General features: G+C 44.4%; 2 protein-coding genes across 3 annotated transcripts; one reads left to right on the plus strand and one right to left on the minus strand.

The window, feature by feature from the left end:
* Window positions 1-1622: 1622 nt before the first annotated feature.
* PGP (phosphoglycolate phosphatase) lies at window positions 1623-6556 on the minus strand. The gene is made up of 2 exons (XM_030579203.1): window positions 5941-6556; window positions 1623-4049 (listed from the first exon to the last, which is right to left on the minus strand). The coding sequence occupies exons 1-2, from the start codon at window positions 6554-6556 to the stop codon at window positions 3724-3726; spliced, it is 942 nt and encodes a 313-aa protein (XP_030435063.1). The 3' UTR covers window positions 1623-3723.
* Window positions 6557-7079: 523 nt separating this feature from the next.
* On the plus strand, window positions 7080-21841 carry E4F1 (E4F transcription factor 1). 2 transcript variants are annotated; one of them, XM_030576988.1, is made up of 14 exons: window positions 7080-7251; window positions 9213-9364; window positions 9460-9559; window positions 11158-11363; window positions 12004-12124; window positions 12485-12637; window positions 13162-13325; window positions 14263-14490; window positions 14821-14923; window positions 15911-16128; window positions 16942-17140; window positions 19172-19332; window positions 19728-19790; window positions 21348-21841. In XM_030576988.1, exons 1-14 carry the CDS (start codon window positions 7095-7097, stop codon window positions 21693-21695), a joined length of 2373 nt encoding a protein of 790 aa, XP_030432848.1. In that variant the 5' UTR covers window positions 7080-7094; the 3' UTR covers window positions 21696-21841. The 2 variants fall into 2 exon arrangements, with proteins under 2 accessions (XP_030432848.1, XP_030432849.1); XM_030576989.1 differs by lacking the exon at window positions 7080-7251 and adding an exon at window positions 7405-7540.
* The last annotated feature ends 76 nt before the right edge of the window (window positions 21842-21917 follow it).

Consider the following 21917-nt stretch of genomic DNA (forward strand, 5'->3'; position numbering starts at 1 on the left):
TAAGTACAGCTAAATATTATTTGTGTATTTAATTTAAATAGTTTTAACAGAGTATAGTAAGTTTAGGCCTCAACAGAGGTTAGTTTCAAATAGTTTTTTTTTTAAATAAAAATTTAAATTTACATTGATTTTTATTCACCCAGAGACTGATGCAGCACAGGTCATCGCAGTACAGATTTGCCCCAGGCTCCATCTATGTATCGCAGCTACTTTAATGAGCTTAGTCCAGTTCCCAGTGAAGAGGTACCTGCATTGCAAAGCTACCACCACTACCCATCACTGTCACTGGCAGCCAAAGACGACAGGATCCGTATGTTATAGTACTTAGGTATACAGCTTTTCCTATTAGATGTCAGTTTTATAAGTTGACTGATAACAGGTGTTGTGTGTATCCCTGTAGGGTTAGCTAGAGCTCAGAAATGTGGCCACATCAAGCCCAACCTCTATTATAATAAATGCTATGGGCTTCATCATGGCTCTCTAGAGGACCCTCTTTAAAGCAGATCTTACACAAGTAAGATTTTTGTACATCATACAACCACCAGTTTACCCAGAGGAGATCTAGAAGAGTAAGGACTACAAGGAAACTGCTACATAACAACCTTGAGCAGGCTGTCTTGAATTTTCATAATGAGCTTGGGATAAAGGTAAGCCTCACTGCAGGAGCAAGCCCAAAATGGCTGGTTACTGGTTTTTTCATTCCTTTTGAAGCACCTGGCCTGCCTCCCACATTGCCTCTCAAGTCCCAGACACCCAATAGTACATTGCCTCTCAATGTTTAATTGTGCAGAGGACCAAAGAGGGCTCCACCCTTGTTATCTGAGACCCACTAGTTTATTATTAGAAAGACAGAAAAAGGGAAACTGACAATGGAGACAGTTGTGCTTCTTCTCATTCTATTGTTACTTCTGTATGACTTGAAAATTCAGAAAAGACAGCGTGAAGTTAACCTACTAGTAATCAATGATACAAAGTGCTCTAGTGACACATAATTAAGAAAGCATGCCTACATTCTACTAAAGCCAAAGGGTTACCTGGCCACTTTTCTCATTCAAGTTTTAAAAGTAGTAAGAGGAAATAACTCTTCAGCACATGCTGGCATTGTGAAATACCATGGCACAACATGTTCCTTAAAGGAAGTAGCTTCAGCTCCGCTGAAGAAAGAGTAGGCAGTGATGTAATTTAACCACACTGGTTAGTTCTGCAAGAGTAACTATTGACCAACACTGTAACACTTTCACTCTACCTTTCTTTCAAACAAGTTTATACCACATAAATGCTCTCAGAGATAGAAAAGTCAAGTGAAATCTTTCACAAACTATTCTAATTATTCTGAACAAAAAGGGGCAGGAACCTGCTTAGTCATGCTGAGCAAGATATTTTGTCTGAAAATGCAAGAATGTGAAAATGCTAGCCAGGTCACATAGGCTTCTACATCCCACTCATTGCTGGATCTAGGTATTGAAAATGGAGAATAAGATTGAGTGAATATTAGTTCTAAAAAACAGAGTTAGCAATATAACAGCATATGTATTTCACCCCTTTAGATGCAATATTTCATGTTGTTGTAACATTATATGTAAACACAGAACAGACCACAGAAACAATGAGAAAAGCCAAAGGAAAAACAGGTTTGTAAGTTTAATGTAAATTCAAGTATAGTACTGACAACTCCAATAAAATTTATGGAGACTCTTTAAGCATAATAAATGCTTTCACCAATACAGTTCCACAATACTCAGGGAAAGACAGAATGAATAGAGGTAATGGTGCCATTGTATAGGTATAGTTCTCAACAGGGATGATGTGCAGCTGTTACATGGTTTAATAACACACTGATATTTACTCCTTTACTTAACATATTTTCCTGAATCTCTATAGAATTTGATACATACAAGTCTAGAAAATAAATCCAAGAACACACTGTATCTGAAGTCTTCCCAAACTGCAATAAACCCACAATGTCCAATTTTACATTAACTAGTGTCAAGAACAAATTCTACATGACACAGGCATTTCATCTCGAAGCCTTTTGAGGCTTACAAAGGAAACATAATACAGGGTAGAGATATGACTAATGCCTCTTACACACTTCCAGAGTTACAGATGAATGCCGACATTAATTTATAACTAACCTTTTGTAAGAGTTTTTTCAGCTCATATCCTGGTAACACAAAGATATTATGAACTGCACAATTATTGCTGTATGAATAAGATGATACATTTACTTGTTTCAAGTGTTTAAGTATGAGGAAATGGCACTAATATACACTGCCAGACTGGTTCAAATAGAACAATGAGAGAGAAATTAAAACACAGACTCTCATTCAATTACCAATAGAACTTCTGCTGAATAACGGAACACACAATTTGCATATCTGATTACTTGAGTTATTTTTTAAACACAAAAGCTTAAAATATTTGTTGTGGAGGTTAGTGCAGCAAGAACAAAAACTATCTGGAGACCTATTTTAAAGCTGTGAAGCAAAATAACCTGAGCATTCACTCTTACCTAGGCAAGTAGCTGGTGTCAGGCCCTCATACCAGCTCTGCAAGGAAGGTATTAACATCAGAAATGTAAAGGAAGCACCATGCTGTTCCAGTACTTAATCACTATTCCACACAAAATAAGCCCAGGGAGTAAGGAAGATTTACCATGTGTACTGTACAGATTCCTCAAAGAAGGAGCAGATTTAGAGTTTACACAGCTGAAGCCCAGGCAAACATTTGTTTTGATAATGAGGGACTGGGGAGTTCTAAGGATGATCACAACTGACTTTTTTTAAAGTATCAGTTGCTAGAATTCTTTCCTGCAAATGGTATTAATGTAGGATAGTTCTGTGTGATTACACTTGCATACTAATGAGAGAATGCAGTAAGTGCCTTTAAAAATTAATCCTTAAAGGGTGAAGAACATTCCTCATATCCTTCTTTTTGGGAAACAAGATAAATTCTCAATATATTAAGTTTAATGTATACTTTAAATACATTTCTGATATATCTCTTTAGTGTCAGTCAAGGTAATTACTTTATATACCACACATACTTTACATATACATCCAATATCTGGACAAATACAACATACAGAAGATATCATTAATATACTTTGCATGTAGAATCGGTCCAATTTGTATCACAACTGCAATTTATATGATCAAATACAGGACAGATATTTGAATTGTTCTCCCTTGAAGTTACACCTGCAATAGGCTGCACATCTAGAACAGGACCTGAGTAAGCATCAAAAACCCAGCATGGGACCAAATTCTAACTGAGCCAGCCTGTGCAATCATAGAAGAGAGCCATTAGACAGCTATACCAAAGAGTTAATTCCCTGAATAATCAAGTCTGAGCTACGGTTTGTCATTCAAAACATACCGCAAGGTTGGTTCATTTTTAAATCTATTCTGTTTTCCATAACCCAGTCCAGCAAAACAATATACTGACACCTCATCTCGCAAACATTTTGATGTACGTGTTGGCTTTAAAAACCACAAGACGACTGGGTGACACTATAATGCCCTCTTCATTTCAAAGTGCATTTTAAAAACAAGATTCGTAAACAAAATCATCATAGGACTCAAATGGAAGGTTAAAAGCTGACTGTTTGCAATTGCAAGTGGTGTCACACTGTGTGTGTATTGAAGTAATGAGTGGTGATATTAACTACTGCCCTTCACTAACGTGGGTACCATTTCAGGAGTTGGAGAGATTTTTGCTATTTTAATCCTCAAGTGCAGGAAGAAGGTCAGCTATGCTATCAACATAGTAATCAGGAACCAGGCTTTTCCTGGAAGGGCAGTCACTCTCCTGGTGACCTTTGACTTCTTCCAGAGTAGTGACTCCAGTGAGAGTCAAGAGAGTGGTGAGGCCGCAGTTATTGCCCATAAGGATGTCTGTGTCCAGTCGATCTCCCACCATGATGGTACGAGCAGGTTCGATCTTGAACTCACTCGCCACGCAGTCAAAAATGTATCGGCTGGGCTTGCCTATGATGAATGCCTCACGTTCTGCTGCCATCTCCACCGCTTTCACAAGACAGCCAGTCCCTGAAGGCAGAAGAGAAAAGCTAAGTGAAATATAGGACAGGACTTGTGGTACCCAGATGAGCCACTGCTGCACTGCATGGTATTTCAGACATGTAACCCCACAATATTAAAGACCTAATAATGGGCAAGAGGCAGCTTGCCTGGTGCAGATTAAGGCAGAGTAGGGAAATCCAACCCCTCGCTCTCATTTATAAAATATTTTAATTTGCAATAACTAACGGGGTGCTGAGCTACCCTGCTAGCAAAGCCATGCAGTGCGATTGCTGCCATATAGACCTCACTGCCGTGCCTGCATTCCATCAGATCCCCAGTCAGCTGCAAAGGGTGGGATGCTTGCATGCTACTGCAACAGAAGAGGGTTTAGAGTAAAGGTTTTTCTAGAAAATCCAGTTCTGTGACTGAACAGGTGAAAAGAGGGCCACAGGTAGTGTTCCCTCATATTTTACATTCATGTGCGGAGTGAATTTTGTTGTGTGCACCAATATAGAGGTGATGTGTGACACATCACCTTCATATTGGCGCACATAACAAAATTCATGCAGTGGGGGTGGGGCTGAGGGATTCGGAGTGTAGGAGGCTGGGCAGGGGTGCATGAGGGCTCTGGCTGGGGTGGTGGGCTCTGGGGTGGGGCCAAGGATGAAGGGTTCAGGATGCAGGCCGCCCTGGGGCTGTGGTGAGGAGAACGGACTCCCCCAGCCCTTACCCCCTGGCCACAGCCCGGAGCCCCTCTGCGGGGCTTAATAGGCAGCTGTGTGGCCACGCAGCTTAGAGGGAACTTAGGCCACAGGTCAGCCAGGGTCAAACCCCTCAAGCTTTTTATATTCCAGAATACTCCAGATTTAGACTGCCTCATTTGCTCTGACTGGAATCGGAAAGATTCTACTTGTGTATTCAACCGTAGAGATCAGGCTGCTGGTGATCACTGGCCCCAACAGATCCAGGCTCCATAGGGAACAGGGCAGCCCTGAATCATGAAGCCAGTGCAGTCCCCAACCACCCAGCATCAGAGTGCTGGTTTCTACACAGCTGTAATCAGTGGACTGTATCCAAGAAAGACACCTGGTCCCCAAAACTTGTACTGCCATCGAGATACCCATATACAAGCAGCATAGGTGTCCCACTACATTCTTTAACAAAATACAGCAGAGGAGACAACTGAAGCATAAAGTCACACAGGTTGTAGGTACTGCCATCACATCCATATCTCTTGGAACAGAGAGAGAAGGGTCAAGAAACTAAATAAGAAGCTACAGAATGTGAAGTAGGGATGCATGTTGTTCAGGAAAGCACTTTTCACTCACTGTAACTTGGGGGTGGGCTGGAGAGCAAAGAAGCTGATGCCAGGGCAAAGGGACATCTAGAGTAGCATCCACAAAGGGTCCTCCAGGGGAAGAACATGAGGAATAACTGAATGGCCCTTTCCTAATTCTAATGTTGGAGTGAAGCAGGCTGGATGCCTACATCAGCACATGATCAGGTGGAGGGGGTTACAGATGGGGCACAGAAATGTAACAGATGTGACATCAGGGGCCATCACATTGCCTGCCCAAGGAGACTGCAGACAGGCATGGAGCTGTGTGACAGCTGTGACCCAAGGGTGCCAGCACATCACCTGGCCAAGGGGACTGTGGATGGGGCACAGAGCTGCACGACAGCTGTGACACCAAGTACCAGTGCACTGGCCAGCAGAGGGGCTGCAGACGTGGCACTAAGCTCACAGTGGGGACATATTTTGGTGATATTTCAAGCCCCAACCATCCCTCCCGCAACGCGGAGACACACATGCAAAAATCCATGCCTCAGGCCGTGGCCAGGGCCGACGCCCTCCGTCGGGAGCGGCCTGAGGGGACCCACCGCCCCCCTCAGGAGGCCCGGCGCCCCAGCCACGCACCGGGGATGGTGGCGCCGCCCTCCAGCGGCAGGCGGTGGTCGCGGTTGGTGCCCACCAGCAGGCAGTCGGGGCCGCCCCGCTGCAGGTAGCGCAGCGCCTGGCACAGCTTGGCGTAGCAGAAGTGCTCGTCGAAGCCCACCAGCACGGCGCGCACGGCCGGATCCAGCGGCGCGCGGCTCCAGTCGGCGGGGCCGGGGCCGGGCAGGGCGGCGGGGCCGGGCCCCAGGTGCGGGACGCCGACGGCCCGCAGCTCGGCGCTGAGGGCGGCGCTGCCCAGCACGTAGGCGGCGGCGTCGGGCGGCAGCGCCCGGCTGAGGTAGCGGGCGGCGCAGTAGGCCGAGCCGAAGACCTGGCGGGGCTCGGCCGGCGGGAAGCCCAGGCGCCGCAGCTTCTCGGCGTAGGCGTCCCGCGTGCGGCTGCTGTTGTTGGTCACGTAGCAGAGGCGCTTGGCCCGGGCCTGCAGGCGGCTCAGCACGGCCGGCGCGCCCGCCACCGCCGCGTCGCCCCGCCACAGCACCCCGTCGCAGTCGAACAGCAGCGTGTCCGCCGCGCCCAGCACCTCCCGGGCCGCGGCCGGCTCCAGCCGCAGGCACCGCCGCGCCGAGCCCTCCGCCATCGTCCGACTGAGCGACCCTCTCACCTCAGCCGGCCGGCCGGCGCGCGCGCTGTGCGCAGGCCTCCGGCTATTGGGTAGCCGGGCAGGGAGCCCCGCCCCCGCTGCTGCCCATTGGGCAAATTACCCAGGGAGCCCCGCCCCCGCAGTTGCTCGTTGGGGGATACCGCATGGAGTCCCGCCCACTCTTTAGTCCAATGGGTGACAGGACCCGTAACCTTAGTCATGTCGCTCGGGGACCCGATCGTGCCCTCAGCCCCGCCCCTACATCTCATTGGGTAACTGGTTCTGGACCTCACCCTCTTCTCAGCCCATTGGCTAAGCGAGCCCCGCCCCCTCGCTGCATCTGGCGGTAACTGGTCACCACCTGAGAGCTCAGGTTCACGGAGGGTCAGGGTAGGATCATAGGGGTCAGAGGAGCGGTGTGTCAGAGCGAGGCTCCCGCGCGCGGCTCCTTGCTCCCCTCCCCTGTGGCATGCGGCCCGTTGTTATGACGACACGGCCGTAAAGCCGCCATCTTGGTGGTGCGGCGCGTTGCGACATGGAGGCCGTGATGGCAACGAGCGCAGGGCCGGCGGGGCTTACGGCAGCTGCGGCCGGGGAGCAGGAGGGGGCGGCGGCTGCCGCCTCCAGCCCGGCCCAGGCGCCCGCCGGCCCCACCGCCTTTCTCAGCCTCCCGGCGCCCTTCAGCGAGGAAGGTAACGGGCCTGGGGCGGGCCCGCGCCCCCCGGCCGGGCCTGAGGGGCGAGCGGCCTGCTGAGGGGGCGGCGCGCTCCGGGCCCCTCATGGGGCGGGGGCACGGTCAGCGCTGGGCCCCCAGAGCGCCCCTGGCCCGCACCGGCCTCCCGCCCCCGGTCAGCCGCTGGCTGCAGTGCGGGTCCCCCAGCGCCGAGGGGATGTCCAGCATTAGCTGGGGTGCAGAGAGGGCGATGGAAATGGCGAGGGGCCTGGAAAAACTCTCCTCGAAAGAGAGTGGAAAGACTTGGGGTAACTGCCCTGGTGAAGGAGATAAGCGGGGACATGGTGAAATGAGAAATGTTCTAGCAGGGGCAGATAGGGAGCTTCAGTTCTCCCTGTCATACAGCACAACAGGAGAACAGTCAACACTTAAAAATGGCCAATTCAGACCTGGAAAAGGAAGTGTTTGTCAGGAAATGCACATTCATCGCAACAAGAAGTTGTTGCGGCCAAGAATTTTAGCAAGAGCCAAAAAAAAGGACCGGACATTTGTATGAATGACACTACCCGGAGTTGTGTGAGTTAATGCTAACAACACAGGGATATTAAAGCTCATGCTCCATGGTGTAAACTAATCTCTAACTAGTAGAGATACAGTTGAGACCTAATGTGTGTGTAGGGGGGATTATCCCACCTCTGCCTGTTAAGGTGTTTTTACACCTTCCTCTGAAGGATCTGATGCTGACCACAGTTGGGAATGGGATACTGAAGTAGCTGGATCTCAGGTCTGATCCAGTATAGCCATTGCTATATTCCGAGAAAGCATCTCTCTAGACTCTAGGGCAGGGGTTCTCAGACTTTTGCACTGGTGACCACTTTCACATAGGAAGCCTCTGAGTGCGACCCCCCCCCATGCATTAAAAACACTTTAAAAAATATATTTAGCACTATTATAAATGCTGGAGTCAAAGCGGGGTTTGGGGTGGAGGCTGACAGCTCACAATCTCCCATGTAATAACCTCACAACTCCCTGAGGGGTCCCAATCCCCGGTTTGAGAACCCCTGCTCTAGGGCCTGGTCTACACAGGGGAGGGGGGGTGAATTGATTTGAGTTAAGCAACTTCAGCTATGTGAATAATGTAGCTGAAGTCGACTTACTGTGGTGTCTTCACCGTAGTGAGTCGACTGCTGCCGCTCCCCTGTCAACTCTGCCTGCGCCTCTCCCTGAACGGGAGTACAGGAATCAACGGGAGAGTGCTCGGGGGTCGATTTATCGTGTCTAGACTAGACGCAATAAATTGATTCCCGCTGGATCGATCGCTGCCTGCTGATCCGGCCTGAAGACATACCCTTAAAGTCCTCTTCCAAAGACTCTCTCTTTGGTTTTATTTCCTGATTAAGGTTTCCTATCCTTTTCCAGGTTTCTTAGGCATATAGTGAGGGTTAGTGCTGATTGAGGGAGATGCTGTAATGGGCTACGTAGTAAGGCAGCTTTGTAAATTTTCTCTCTCTTGGGATGAGTAACCCCACTTTTTGGGGGGCAAAGAACGTATCACTAGATTTCGTTTTTAATATCCTCTGCTGTGTTGTCTGGGTTGGTAAATGTTCATGATCCTTTTGCAAGACTGCACAAAGTGTTTATGTAACTTGTCTTCAAAAACTTGGAGCCCCTTATCTTGTTGCTCCTGGCTGTGAGCTGTCCAACCTGTGTCCCTGTGATGCATGAATGCCACAGTGTTGCCCCTTAAGCAAATTAACATCACAGCCCTCTACAGACCCCAAAAGAAAATACTGCTGTACGAGCAAAAATGTCTCTAATGGGGAAACAGTCCTAATTCTTACATGCTCCAATTTCAACTTCCTCTCTTCATATTGTAGGAGATTTAGTAAACTGGGTGGCAAAGAGCTGTTGTCATACAGTCTTAAACACCATGTATGTTAACTTCCAAATCTAATAAATTTCTTACATTTGAAATTGCAGATGAAGATGATGTTCACAAGTGTGGTCGTTGTCATTCTGAGTTCACCTCTTTGGAGGAATTTGTACAACACAAATTACAAAAGATCTGTCAACGAACTCAAGAAGCCATTACTGCCACATCAACAAGTCTTCCTAGCCAAGAAGCACAAAAGGTGACAACCATGTCTCAAAATAATTAGAACAATAATCTAACATAAGCAAGCATCAGATATGATTTTAACTTTTCCTACTAAAACATCTGTTACAGGAGGTCGTTTCTTCTGTTGAGGAGTCCATAACTGTTGCTCATATAGTTGTTGAAGCATCTTCAATAGCAGAAGAAATCACTAATGCATCTTCTATAGTAGGTAAGTTGCAAGGTCTTTATGTAACTGATGTTACTTTAGTAATCTATTATTTAGTCTATTGCCTTACTGTGAAGGTTAGTCAGATGGAGTTGCATTGTAAATTTGAGTTGTGCCCTCACTAGCTCTGTAAGAATTTGATTTCATAGTCAATAGGCATACATCTGAGGAAGTGGGTATTCACCCACGAAAGCACATGCTCCAAAACGTCTGTTAGTCTATAAGGTGCCACAGGATTCTTTGCTGCTTTTACAGATCCAGACTAACACGGCTACCCTCTGATACATAGTCAATACTGTATGCTGTTAGAGTTGTTTAGCTTCACTCTATTGTGTATATGGGGAGAAACCGATTTTAGGTGGTTTTTTAAACAATGAAAATGTATACTAGTTTTCAGTTAATGGCTTCTTTTGCAAATTTCCGTTTGTAGGGAATTATAACTTTAATACACCTTCTGGTCTGAAAATTGCTATGTGTACACTTCCTAAGAAAGCATTGTGGATAGAAGTTCTCTAGTACATCACAAAAATGACCTTGACTCTTGGATCTTCTGAAGTGAATTCTAAAATGGAGGAAAAAATTATAATTGAATAAACTTGTATATGTAGGTCCTTGTGTGGCGATGTTAACTCTGCAACTGAAGATGGTTTCTCAATAGAATTTTAGATTTTTAGTTCAAATGAAGTCACATTAAATTATTAATCAATGTCCATAATAATTAGTAATGGAAATATTTTTTCTTTTTAAAATAAAGACTTTAATGTTTCTGAAACTTTACTTCCATTATTCATTTCTGCATGTATTCATTTTAGTAAATTGATAGGTCCTCTGGAAAAAATATAAATTACAAAATACTTTTTTCTATTGAAGCTGTACCTGGTTAGAAAGTTTTAAATAAACTCTCCCTGTCAGTTTTCCATTTAGTCCATAATCACTGCATCCCTGTCTAATGTGGTTTGGCAGAACTACAACTTTTTGTTTTAGTGTCTCCGCAGTGTAACTAATTTTGGCTTGCTCTGTATTGCCTATTTTCTGTACAAAATAAATCCATGCTGCAGGGGAATTGGCCAGACCACCTAGTTACAGGTCCCTTCCAACTCAAATGTTTGTGGCATTTACTTTCAAAGGTTGAGTGAGATGACATCCCTGTCATAGTTGCAGATGAAAGGCCTTGTTGACTAGTCTGGTGGTTGCCAGTCTAACACTTTGTCTCACATAGGGATCTGTGTATGGCTCCTGAGCTCTGGGATTGGTTGAACTAAGGAGGGAGCATGCTAAATATCCACAACTATCATGATGAGTGGAAATCCTGCAAAGCACCTTTCCAGCTCTAACTAGAGTATATTTATTATGTATTTTATTTAGATTTAAAACTCCACTTCAAAGAACATCCATCCTGAGCTCTACCACCTTTAGCGTGACTTTGAAAATGCAATAGAGAGTTCCATAATCAGTCAATATTGACTGGCATATACCATTTATGTTTAGTCCCCTGCTTCCCTTTTCTTTCCACTACTTGATATCCTAAAAGATTGAATCCATTGAGTCACATGAACCTGTGTTATGTAAAGAACGTAGCTGTCTTCATATATTTTTCCTAGGTAGTGGGCACATCAAAGAAGTCATTGTCACAGGAGAACAAGTTTTTGAAAACCCAAATGGCCAGATTGATGGTGAGATCACTGAAGGGCCGGGCAGCCCCGATGACATGGAACAGGATGGCTCCACAGAGGTGATCAGGGTGAAGCTGCTGGTTAATAAAGAAGGTCGATATGTGTGTGAGTTGTGCCACAAGACATTTAAAACAGTAAGTTCTGGAGCTGGTAGCTTTACAGTCTACTTTGTAATGTTCATATTCTCAAATCCTTTAGGACAGCTGTACATCATGATCTCTTCAGACTTGATAGAAAACTCATTTTCTAATACATGATCCTATTTGGAGAGTGACCTCATTTCAAAACTAGTACCAGTCAGTCAGATTGGCCATTGGTGATAAAGGTTTAATGGCTGTCTACAAAGGAATTGCCATACTCGATCACACCAGTGGACTATTAACTTTATCTGGTACCCTGTCTCTGATAGTGGCCAGTGAGGAAAGTAAGAAACCTCTATAATGGACAATCATGGAATAATCTGCAGGTGAAGCTGCTGCTTCACCGTAGTAATTGGCTTAAGCCCTGAAGCAGGAAGGCTTATGTAACTTATGTAGTTGTGCATTAGGCTGCATTCCAACATGTCCATTATCTTCGCTTGTAAATTTAATAATACAAGCACTTCTTTAATTCTGGTAATGGCTGGAACTTTGTGTTTTTTGTCAACATTCTAGCAGTTCTACAGTTACATTTTGGATTAATAGTGTGAGTGTTCTTGAATGTCTTTGATTTGTTGAAATGTAAAACAAAAAAGGAGCATTTCTACCAATTTTTTAAAATCAACTCATTTTCTAGGCCAGTATCCTTAAAGCTCACATGATCACTCATAGTAGCAGGAAGGACTATGAATGTAAATTATGTGGAACATCATTTAGGACAAAGGGGTCTCTCATTCGACACCACCGGCGTCACACAGGTAAGTTGCTGTCTGTTTTAGTATAGAGGTTCCAAATTGCTGGACTGGGCTGTACTTGGCTCCTCCATCTTGTCTTAAATGATGAGCTGAAGTGCTCTACTGTTTTCCACCTTGCACTGAGCTGAGTGCAGTCTAAATCCCCTGGTGTTGGGGCTGCTCAGAATCCCAGTTTCAAAAACTCTTGCCATTGCAGATAGTGCATGTAATTGGATGGAAGGTAGTGGGCACAGGCAATTAAACTTGCTCCAAAACGTTGGGAAGTGCTGTATTAGAAGTATGTTTGATCAAGTGAAAATTCTTTGATGGAGTTAATAGAATTTGTTTGATGTAAAGATTCATGCTTTCTCTTACTTTGTCAAGATGAACGACCTTACAAATGCAAGAAGTGTGGGAAAAGCTTCAGGGAATCAGGAGCTTTGACACGGCATCTGAAATCTTTGACACCGTGCACTGAAAAAATCCGTTTCAACATGAGCAAAGAAATAGTTGTTAGCAAAGATGAATTGCCAGCAGGTCAGTGAAATAGCAAATACATGTCATGCATCAAACAAAGTGTAGGTCATGTGACATTCCTAGCATTCAAAAGGTGTGTGTGTGTGTGTGTGTGTGTGTGAAAGAGAGAGAGAGATCTGACTCCCATTCTTTAAAAAGAAACTACCTCTGGACAGGTAGCCATCCTATCAATCCAGAGTGAATATGGACAGAGGCATGCCATGGATGAGTAAATACGGATCATAGATTGAAAGATCTATTTGAGAATCTGGCACCAAGACCATTATAATCACAAAATTGACATGGAAATCAGTGTTGAAATGGTTTCTATCTGCAAAATGCTGGATGTCATTATATGGAACAATGCTAGAAAAAGATTACACGTGGTAAATGCAAAAAAGCAGTCCTTCAGCCAGAGGTTAATATTTCTAGATACACTGAGTAAGATACACTGAAGTACAATTAAGTCAAGTGGCTGTAAATAGGGTTTAGCTTCAAACTCAGAACTAGACTGGTTGTTTAATCCTGTGCTTCTTTTCCTTAAGAATCCTGTAGTTCAAACACAGAGGCTGTTTCACCTATAGCAAGTGAATCCATTGAGACTCCTGTGATTCACCTATTAACAGATGCAAAAGGCAATGTCCTTCATGAAGTCCATGTCCAAATGCAGGAGCTTCCTGTTGTTGATACAAAATCCTTGGATCAAGAGGTGTGTTTGTTTCTGTTGGATACCCTTCACATATTTTATTCAAAGAAGCAGAATTGCTATTCCTTGGTCAGGGCTCTTGAGTTGGAAGGCAGCATTGCTCACTTAAATTCCCCTTACCATCAGTTCCAAGGACACACTCAAAAGGAGAGGTCTTACTCAGGAAGGTCTGCACAGGGCTTGTATAGACCAATTTTAATTCTGTTTAGGTTCAGTTGCTACCTTTCCTGTAGAACTTCAGTTCCAACACTAGCTGGCAAACATTCTAATCTCATTTGAAACTAACACATCGCTCATGCTGCTCACTGGTTCTTTACAGGACTGAGAATGGTAGGGCATCTGGTTGTCAATATATCCTCTTGCCTGGGGAGAAATGAAAGTCTGTGGTGCTACTAATGTCTTATTTACTAACATCTTAACTTTGATGTGAATATGAAATTTAAAAGCTAAAAAGCCAGGTGTAAATAAGGGTGAGGATGCTTTTCCTGTCCAGGCTGTGAAACTGATCTCAAAAGCACGTAGGAAAATAGCCTGCATGTTCAGAGAAAATAAATGGCTGTGTGTGGCCTTCTCCGATAGCCTACTAGAGCATCTGGTAGTGGAGTTTACAGTCTCCGTTGTAAAATTGAAGTGATCTGTCACGTATCTGTATGGGATCAGTGATGGTTGGTATACTTCTGGAGTGACCTAAAATGGCCGTATTTTATGGCCACTCTCTGAGGTTAGACATCAAGAGAAGGGCTGGAAAGTATTTCTTCAAGTCCAGTTTCTCAAGCTCTAGGACTTTTCTCCAAAGCAGAAGCGTCTCTTTTGTTTTCTGGTATCAAAAATCACAGAACCGGTCACGCTGGTGACAAGCACTGGAATACAGAGTTCTGTTGTCTAAAAGGCTGACTTCACATCTGCTGTTCTTATCATCTGACTATTTGATTTTCTTTAGCCATCAAATCCCAAGGAACTACCATGTGAATGGGAAGTGAACAGTGAGAACTTGCTGAGGCAAGCCATGAGGAATTCTGGGATTGTGATAGAAAAAGTCACTGTGGAGGAGATGCAAAAATCAGATGAACCTGGTGTGGCTGCTACAGAAGAACTAGAAAATGAAGAGATGGAAGCGGAAGAAGAGCAGTGTGGGGAACAGTGTGTTGAAGTAGAGCAAGTAGAGACTGTATGTTTGCATCATGAGCTTTTATCAATTAGCTTATTTTTTCTTTTCCATAGGAAATACGTGGGCTTTGATCACGTGATCACCTTAGTCATTGGCTTCAGTGTATCTACACTTCTGATATTTGTGCACTATGTAGCCACATAGTGACCAGCAGAGAGTGTAATATTTTTTGTGCGTTAAAACTTGGTGTCTGCACCATCTGCTTCTTTGATAACTTGATTTTTCTTGTCTTTAAATCAAAGCACATTTAGCTTAGAATTTTGATTAGGAATATTGATTCCACATACTATATGGAAAAGGCACTTACATTATGATATTTAATTTCAATAGACAGATACAGAAACAAATGGATACAAAAGTTATGTTTGCCCTCACTGCAGTGAAGTCTTCAGTGGGTCTGTTTCCCTTGAAATACACATCAAAGGACATTTAGGTAAGCCTACTGCACATGCTGTTCTCTAAAATGTACATATCTGAACTGTTTGTGTAGCATTTGTTGTGCAAACTTTATCCCGCAACTGCATGCAGATTCAATTAGCATTTAAAACACTAATGGAGAAATGAAGCTCAGAACAACTGAGAAGAGACTTCCCCTGAGATCTGAAAGTGATGTAAAGTCTAGGTTAAAAAATGCAAAAGCAGCTCCGTATTTCAGGAGCTGCGGAGGTGAAGGCTCTTGCATTAGTGAGGGGAAGTTTGTGTGGAAGGAACATGAGAGCTGGATTCTAGATGAGCAGGGAAAAGATTGAAGAGAGACCAGATCTGTGAGTGGCTGGAACAGCTCCTTGACATGCTTTAAAAGACAACAAGTACAATTTTGAGCTGGATCCTGTAATGAATAGGCAGCTAATAGAATTTATGAGAGAACGGAGAAGACCTCATGTTTATTATCCATTGTTAATGCTTATGTTGGAAAAATCATTCCTCCTCTTCCCCACTAAACTCCAAGGAGGGTACAAGAATGGTCTTCTGCAGAAAGTCTTTCATTTTAGCCACATAAAAGGTACAGCACAGTTAGCAGGACAAATGTTCCCGCTACATGCCTGCACATTGCCTTGCTGTGGAGGGAGTGCTACTAAAGATGGGGGGACAGATGGACTTCAATCTTTTTGGCTCTGCTGCTGCTGACAAATGCAAATTCTGATGATCTCTGATGTGGGCAGAAATACTGGGAACTGGTCTGAGATAAGACCTGTTTCATGTAAGACACAAAATAGCTATTAGATAATATTCTCAACCTGGTCTTGATTTGAACCAGGGTTCTGAAGGGGAGAAGCACCACATCATCTTACATTAACTCCCCTGTGCCATCTAGTCCCTCTGGTCAGACATGCTATAATGTTATTACTTTGGTGCAATAACAATTTCAGAATTCCTTTGTGCTGTTGTTGCCTGAGGGCTAAAAGATGTCTCCCTCTAGGTTACAAAGTGTTTAAATGTGAGGAGTGTGGTAAAGAGTTCATGAAAGGCTACCTGTTGAAAAAGCACCAGGAAGTGCATGTCAATGAGAGGCGCTTCCGTTGTGGTGAGTGTGGCAAACTCTACAAGACCATCGCCCATGTGAAGGGACACAAGAGGGTGCACTCAGATGAGCGGCCATATTCCTGTCCAAAGTGTGGCAAGAGATACAAAACAAAGGTAGGTGCCTCTTTCCAAAACTCTCTTGCCTGCAGATCTTTCCTCCCCAAAGTCATGCTCTGTGGAAAGTTAACAGGCTTTGTCTAACAGGGAACTGATAAACTCTTTAAAAAAAAATGTAAAATTGTTTTAAGATCCAGTGATACAAATATGTGGGGCTTAAAGTGAGGGGCAAGGCTCAAACAAGCTTTGGAGAAAATTCCCTCCTGTTCTGGATGGACATCCTGTGCTGCAGTGGATTGGTAAGGCAAATAGTTTAGTAGGTTGGTGCGGGGGAAAAAATTAGTCACTATGTGAACTGACTTTTTCTTTGCCAAATATGACAGTTAAAAGCTAGCAGTTGCTATGTACAAGCATGAGCTAATCACCTCTGGGGAATGAAGTTTGCCTTCAGAAAAGGTAGGATGCAGTTACCTCTGAAGTACCAGGTATAGGCTGCAGTTAGCACACTGAACCAATGTCAGCCTCATAGACATTCTGTAACGGATTCCTAATTCACTGTAGGGAATGCAGTTTTGGTCTGTTTTATTTTAGTTATCCATCTTCAGCTGTTCCAGGAGAACTAAAGGATCCTGGACTCTACCATTAGATACAATGACCTTGCAGTTCATCTCTAAGTAGAGAAATAGTGGGAGCTGTTTCCTTGTTCAGGAATAATCTGTAGTACCTGTGGCAGAGGAATATTCCTTCTTAGGGGTGAGGATCAAAGGGGTATCTGCTCTGAAGTCAGAGCTGTAATACTCCCTGGGAGAGGCTGTTTAAGTGGTTTGTTCCTATCACTCACTCTTCCATCCTATCCACTTTCTGCTGCAGAATGCCCAGCAGGTTCATTTCCGCACTCACTTGGAAGAGAAGCCCTACATCTGCCAGTTCTGCAACCGGGGCTTTCGGGAGAAGGGCTCATTGGTTCGTCACATCCGTCACCACACAGGCGAAAAGCCATACAAATGTTACAAGTGTGGACGTGGGTTTGCAGAGCATGGCACTCTTAACAGGCACTTAAAAACCAAAGGTGAGATTCTCCTGTGGTTTAATTTGGGCCACCTGCCCTGCTATGGCTGAATCTTAGTGATCATTTTGTATGAATCTGTGTAACAGTAAACTTCTCAGATCTGTGTGACATCAAGGCCTGCTCAAGTCACACCCTAAGCAAATTCAGTGGCTGATAGACCAGTCTTGTTTGAATGGGCTCTAGCTGCCTTTCCCATAAGCTGTTGATTGTTTCCCTGCAGTTGAGTGGCATTAAAAGGTGCAACATTTATTCTTTAAACTGCTAAACAAATCCCTTCTACATTCACCCTTCCAACCAAAAGTAATGCTGATCAGTAAGAGAACTGGTTTATGGATAACAAGAGCTCGTCCATTCATCTCTTAAAATGATAATGAAAAGTGGAAATCAATGAAATCAAATTCATTGATATGTTAAGTCTGACAGAGGCAAAAACATTGAGATAGCTGCGTTTCAAATGCTAGCTTCCATGATCTGTAAAATGTGGCATTTGGAAGGGGAGAGAGCCTCTCTCCCATGCAGCTTCCACCCTGAATCTCACAATATGGGTTTGGCTATTTTGTCCTGTAACTGTTACATTCTCCAAGGCTTTAGGTGAGGCCAGAAAAAACAGGTGTCTTCATAAACTAATGCAAGTTCACCTGCCTCCCAACAGCAAAAGGATTAAAACACAATAGAAGGGCCAGGTGCCAACAGCTGCTTGCATTTTGTGTTCTGTAAGGTTAAATGTGGCAGGTAACTCTACATTTGTTGTTGGTTTCTTGACAAGTGAAATTGTCAGTTATTTTACTATCTTTTTCTGTGAAATGCCACAGAGTGGTGTGCTGTATCTAGCTGAAGCTGCTAAGGTCTGCTAGGCAAATACTAATATTCAGAACACTTGCAAATAAATATTTACGTAGTTGACTGGATCAGCACCCCTTGAGTCACACTACTTGTTGTTCTTACACACCTCTACCCCCATATGACACTGTCCTCAGGAGCCAAAAAATCTTACTACGTTAGAGGTGAAACAGCGTTATATTGAACTTGCCTTGATCCACCAGAGCACGCCGCCCCACCCCCGGAGCGCTGCTTTACCACGTTATATCCGTTTTTGTTATGTTTATGGGTCGTGTTATCGGGGTAGAGGGGTATGTACTAAATATGTTCTAAAATCATGTTGGCATGTAATGCTTCTAGAGAATAGTTACAGCTTTGCTAGGAACATAAATATGCTGACTTGTATGCTGACACAATGGCCTGGCTGCTTATGAGGGATGTCAAGGAATCTGGGGTCTATTCTCAGGGGTGAAAGTAACATTAAGTACTTACTGGTATGGGGGCCTGGCTCTGGGCCCCTGAAAGGGGCAGGGCCAGGGGTCAGTCTCCCCTAGCCAGCCCAGCCACGCTGTCTGGCCCGTGCTGCCCTGGGCATGGGGTAGCTGCTCTTTTTCCCCCGTTGGTGGTACGAGGTGGCAAAAGTGCCAACGACAAAGCACTGCCTTGGCAAAGGACCCTCCTTAAATGTCACTCCTCCCCCTCCCTCCCCCCCGGCAGCCCTGCCCATAGGGTCTGTACCAGCAGGACTGCTGATGGGGTGGGGCAAAGGGGGCAGCAATATTAAAGTGCTGCCACAGTAGCACTTTTAACATCACCTGCATACAGGCTGGTACCGGTGGCCACTTCTTACTGGTATGCCGTACTGGCCCACTTTCACCCCTGTCTATTCTTATATACCGAGGACTTTGAAAGTCTTGTCCGCTATTTAATCTAAGCACTCAAACGCTTACGTTCCTAGTAATTTCATTGTATTATTTGTTGAAGTTGAGGTTGGATTCTAGTCTCCAATGTAGCATGTTGTCTTGGAGCCTAAAACTTGGGCCAAAATGTTTGGTGGGGGTAGGGAGGAAGATTACATAACTGCTGTTAGCTTCTATCCAGCAGTATCCCATAAATAGTGTCTCATTAGGTTGACACAATGTTAGGTGGGACCTGGCATTTGATTCGGGGTATGAAAATCCTTGTTTCTCCTGCTGTTCCTGAAATATTCAGGTGGGTGCCTTCTTGCATTGAAAGAGGTTGAAGAAGTGATGGTTTCCGAGGAAAGTCAATCAGCTGACAACTTAGCGGCAACAGTTATTTCTGAAGATCCTCATACTGTTCTAGTAGAATTTTCTTCAGTGGTGGCAGATACTCAGGAATACATCATTGAGGTAATAAGCCACTATACTGGGCTGGTAGTAACAAGTGGATAAGGAAGGGGAGATGGAAAGAAGGGCTTGTGTTCCACTGAAACCTGTGCTGTAACTAAATGTGCATTGCTCACCTGTAATGCAATAAATAGGGGAGACGAGTCCATCAGTCCACAGGGTGCTATGGTGAAAGGATGCTGAGTCTCTGCTAAGAGGGGCATACCCCGCATCACTTCTGAGTAACCTGTGTTAATAGGGCCTGGAGGGAACTACATACACCTGCTTCCTTAAGAAAGACAAGTCATAACAGTAGAGGGAGAACAGGAAGAAAATTGTGGGAGGGATCCTGCACTTCTGTTGCAAAGCTTCACGCAAACAGGATCCATTATAGCATTCTTTTGCTTGTCTCTTTCTAGACTGCTACTGAAGACATGGAGACCAGTGAAGCTACTGAAATAATAGAGGGAACAAGACATGAGGTAGGCTGCCAATTTTGATGCTCCTGTCGGAGGGTGCTGTCCATTACCCACTGTTAAGATGAACATACAGTGCCTGAAGCCACACTAAGTATACCAAAACCCAGTGAACTCCCCCCAAAATATAGTTTTGCAGACTGGGCTTTATGGCTCAGCACAAAATAGTGTACATACAGGGTAAGTGCGGACTTCACATAAACACTGTAAGATCTTTGTGAAACTTTGACATTCTTAAGAGAACAGTAAGTGTACTAAAACCAAGAAAATCATAGTTGGAATGAAGGAGTCGAATGGCTAAATTGGAATCATCAATATTTAACTCTGCAGTTTGGTTCCAGCTCAAACTAACCTAAAATTTTAGTTCAGTAACCAGTTTAGCTACTTTGAATCTATTTAACCTACAGGAAACATCTGAACTGGTTCAATGTCTCACACTTATGCTTGCACTGTAACTCCTAGCAAAAGAATACAATGAAATATTTTTCACTGTAGAAAATTTTTTAAACAAGTTATTTGCACTCTCTAGTACAACATCCTCCAGACGTCTGTCAGTCATATTTGACTGTTAAGGTGACAAGCTGGGAATAGGCAACGGGATGGATCACCTGATGATTCCCTGTTCTGTTCATTCCCTCTGGGGCACCTGCCATTGGCCACTGTCAGAGGACAGGCTACTGGGCTAGATGGACCTTTGGTCTGACCCAGTATGGCTGCTCTTATGTACAAAATGAATTTCAGGCCAGAAAACATCCTTTCTTTCTACACTCACTTGCATAGGAGGAACAAGCACTCAGCAGTAGGTGATTGAGGTATTCTGGAAGTTGCAGTTCTTTCCCAGAACTAGTCCTCTATCTAAGTATAACAGCCAGGAGAACTACCAATACCAGAACTCTTCTCTCCCATTCTTCTCTTCTAATGGCTTCTTGGGAAGTGTAGTGTCTCTGCCTCCTGCCCTCTCTCTAGGGTTGGAGCAAGAGAGACTCTTCCTCAACACTCCCAAAAGACTACAGAGATGTCCCTTAGCATTTGATTACTGAACTTGTTTGGAATGAGTTACCAGTTTAGGAGGTTTTTGGGTTCCATTCAAGTTCACTCAAAAAAACCTCTGAATCAGGGTTCACCCCCTGGTTGGAACTGCAAAGTTAAAGTGAGAGGCTGGCTAGTCTCCTGCTGGACACACACATTGTGGTACATCTTTCTTAAGTTCTTACACTGAGGCCATCACTGTGGTATTTAAGAACCTGGAATCTTTGACATCCTCATGCTAGTTTTAAAAAATTTGTCTTGACTTCATTATATAAACTGCTCCTTTCTGAATACCAGCAGTTCTTTAGTGAGATGAGATGTAACGTGAAGTACTGCAGCTGTCTCACTCTCACGAAGATGTCAGACCTTCAATAACTATTTGAATTTATCTGAACCTATTTGTTTGTATTACCTCACTAAGAAAAGCTACCAGACTGCAGTTACAGTTGTAGCTGGGCAGCAGTAAGCACAATACATTGAACAAGAGGAATTGTCTGGATTATTGATAAAAAATAACCTTTTTTCTTAACTTAGGTTGACAGTCACATTATGAAGGTTGTGCAGCAAATAGTAAATCAAGCAAACTCCGGCCACCAGATCATCGTGCAGAATGTTACAGTGGCAGAAAACTCTGAAGTAACTACTGACGCTGCAGACACTATCACCATAGCAACACCAGAAAGTCTTACAGAGCAGGTTGCCATGACACTGGCTTCGGCTATTGGCGAAGGAGCAGTGCTGACAACAGAGGGTAGCATTGAGACAGAAGAAGCAACTGTGACAATGGTTGCATCAGAGGATATTGAAATAATGGAGCACGTAGGAGAGTTTGTGATAGCCTCCCAGGAAGGGGAGGTGGAAGTTCAGACAGTGATTGTCTAGGGCTAACATAATGAATGGCAGACCTTAAAGCAGTGGCATGCAACCAGCGGCCCGTTGGGGTAATCCATGGACGGGCCATGAGACAGTTTGTTTACATTTACCATCCACAGATTCGGCTGCCTGCAGCTCCCAGTGGCCGCGGTTTGCCATTCCCAGCCAATGGGAGCTGCGGGATGTGACAGCCAGCATGTCCCTGTGGCTTCCCGCAGCTCCCGTTGGTCG

This window comes from Gopherus evgoodei, chromosome 10 (genome assembly GCF_007399415.2).
Source record: "Gopherus evgoodei ecotype Sinaloan lineage chromosome 10, rGopEvg1_v1.p, whole genome shotgun sequence".
NCBI classification, from domain to species: domain Eukaryota; kingdom Metazoa; phylum Chordata; order Testudines; family Testudinidae; genus Gopherus; species Gopherus evgoodei.

Coding starts and splice junctions, on each gene's coding strand:
- PGP (XM_030579203.1), bottom strand. CDS start 6,556: ATGGCGGAGGGCTCGGCGCGGCGGTGCCTGCGGCTGGAGCCGGCCGCG. Junction 4,050..5,940: donor GGGCGGCGCCACCATCCCCG/GTGCGTGGCTGG, acceptor TTCTGCCTTCAG/GGACTGGCTGTCTTGTGAAA.
- E4F1 (XM_030576988.1), top strand. CDS start 7,095: ATGGAGGCCGTGATGGCAACGAGCGCAGGGCCGGCGGGGCTTACGGCA. Junction 12,125..12,484: donor ACACCACCGGCGTCACACAG/GTAAGTTGCTGT, acceptor TACTTTGTCAAG/ATGAACGACCTTACAAATGC. Junction 13,326..14,262: donor CAAAATCCTTGGATCAAGAG/GTGTGTTTGTTT, acceptor GATTTTCTTTAG/CCATCAAATCCCAAGGAACT.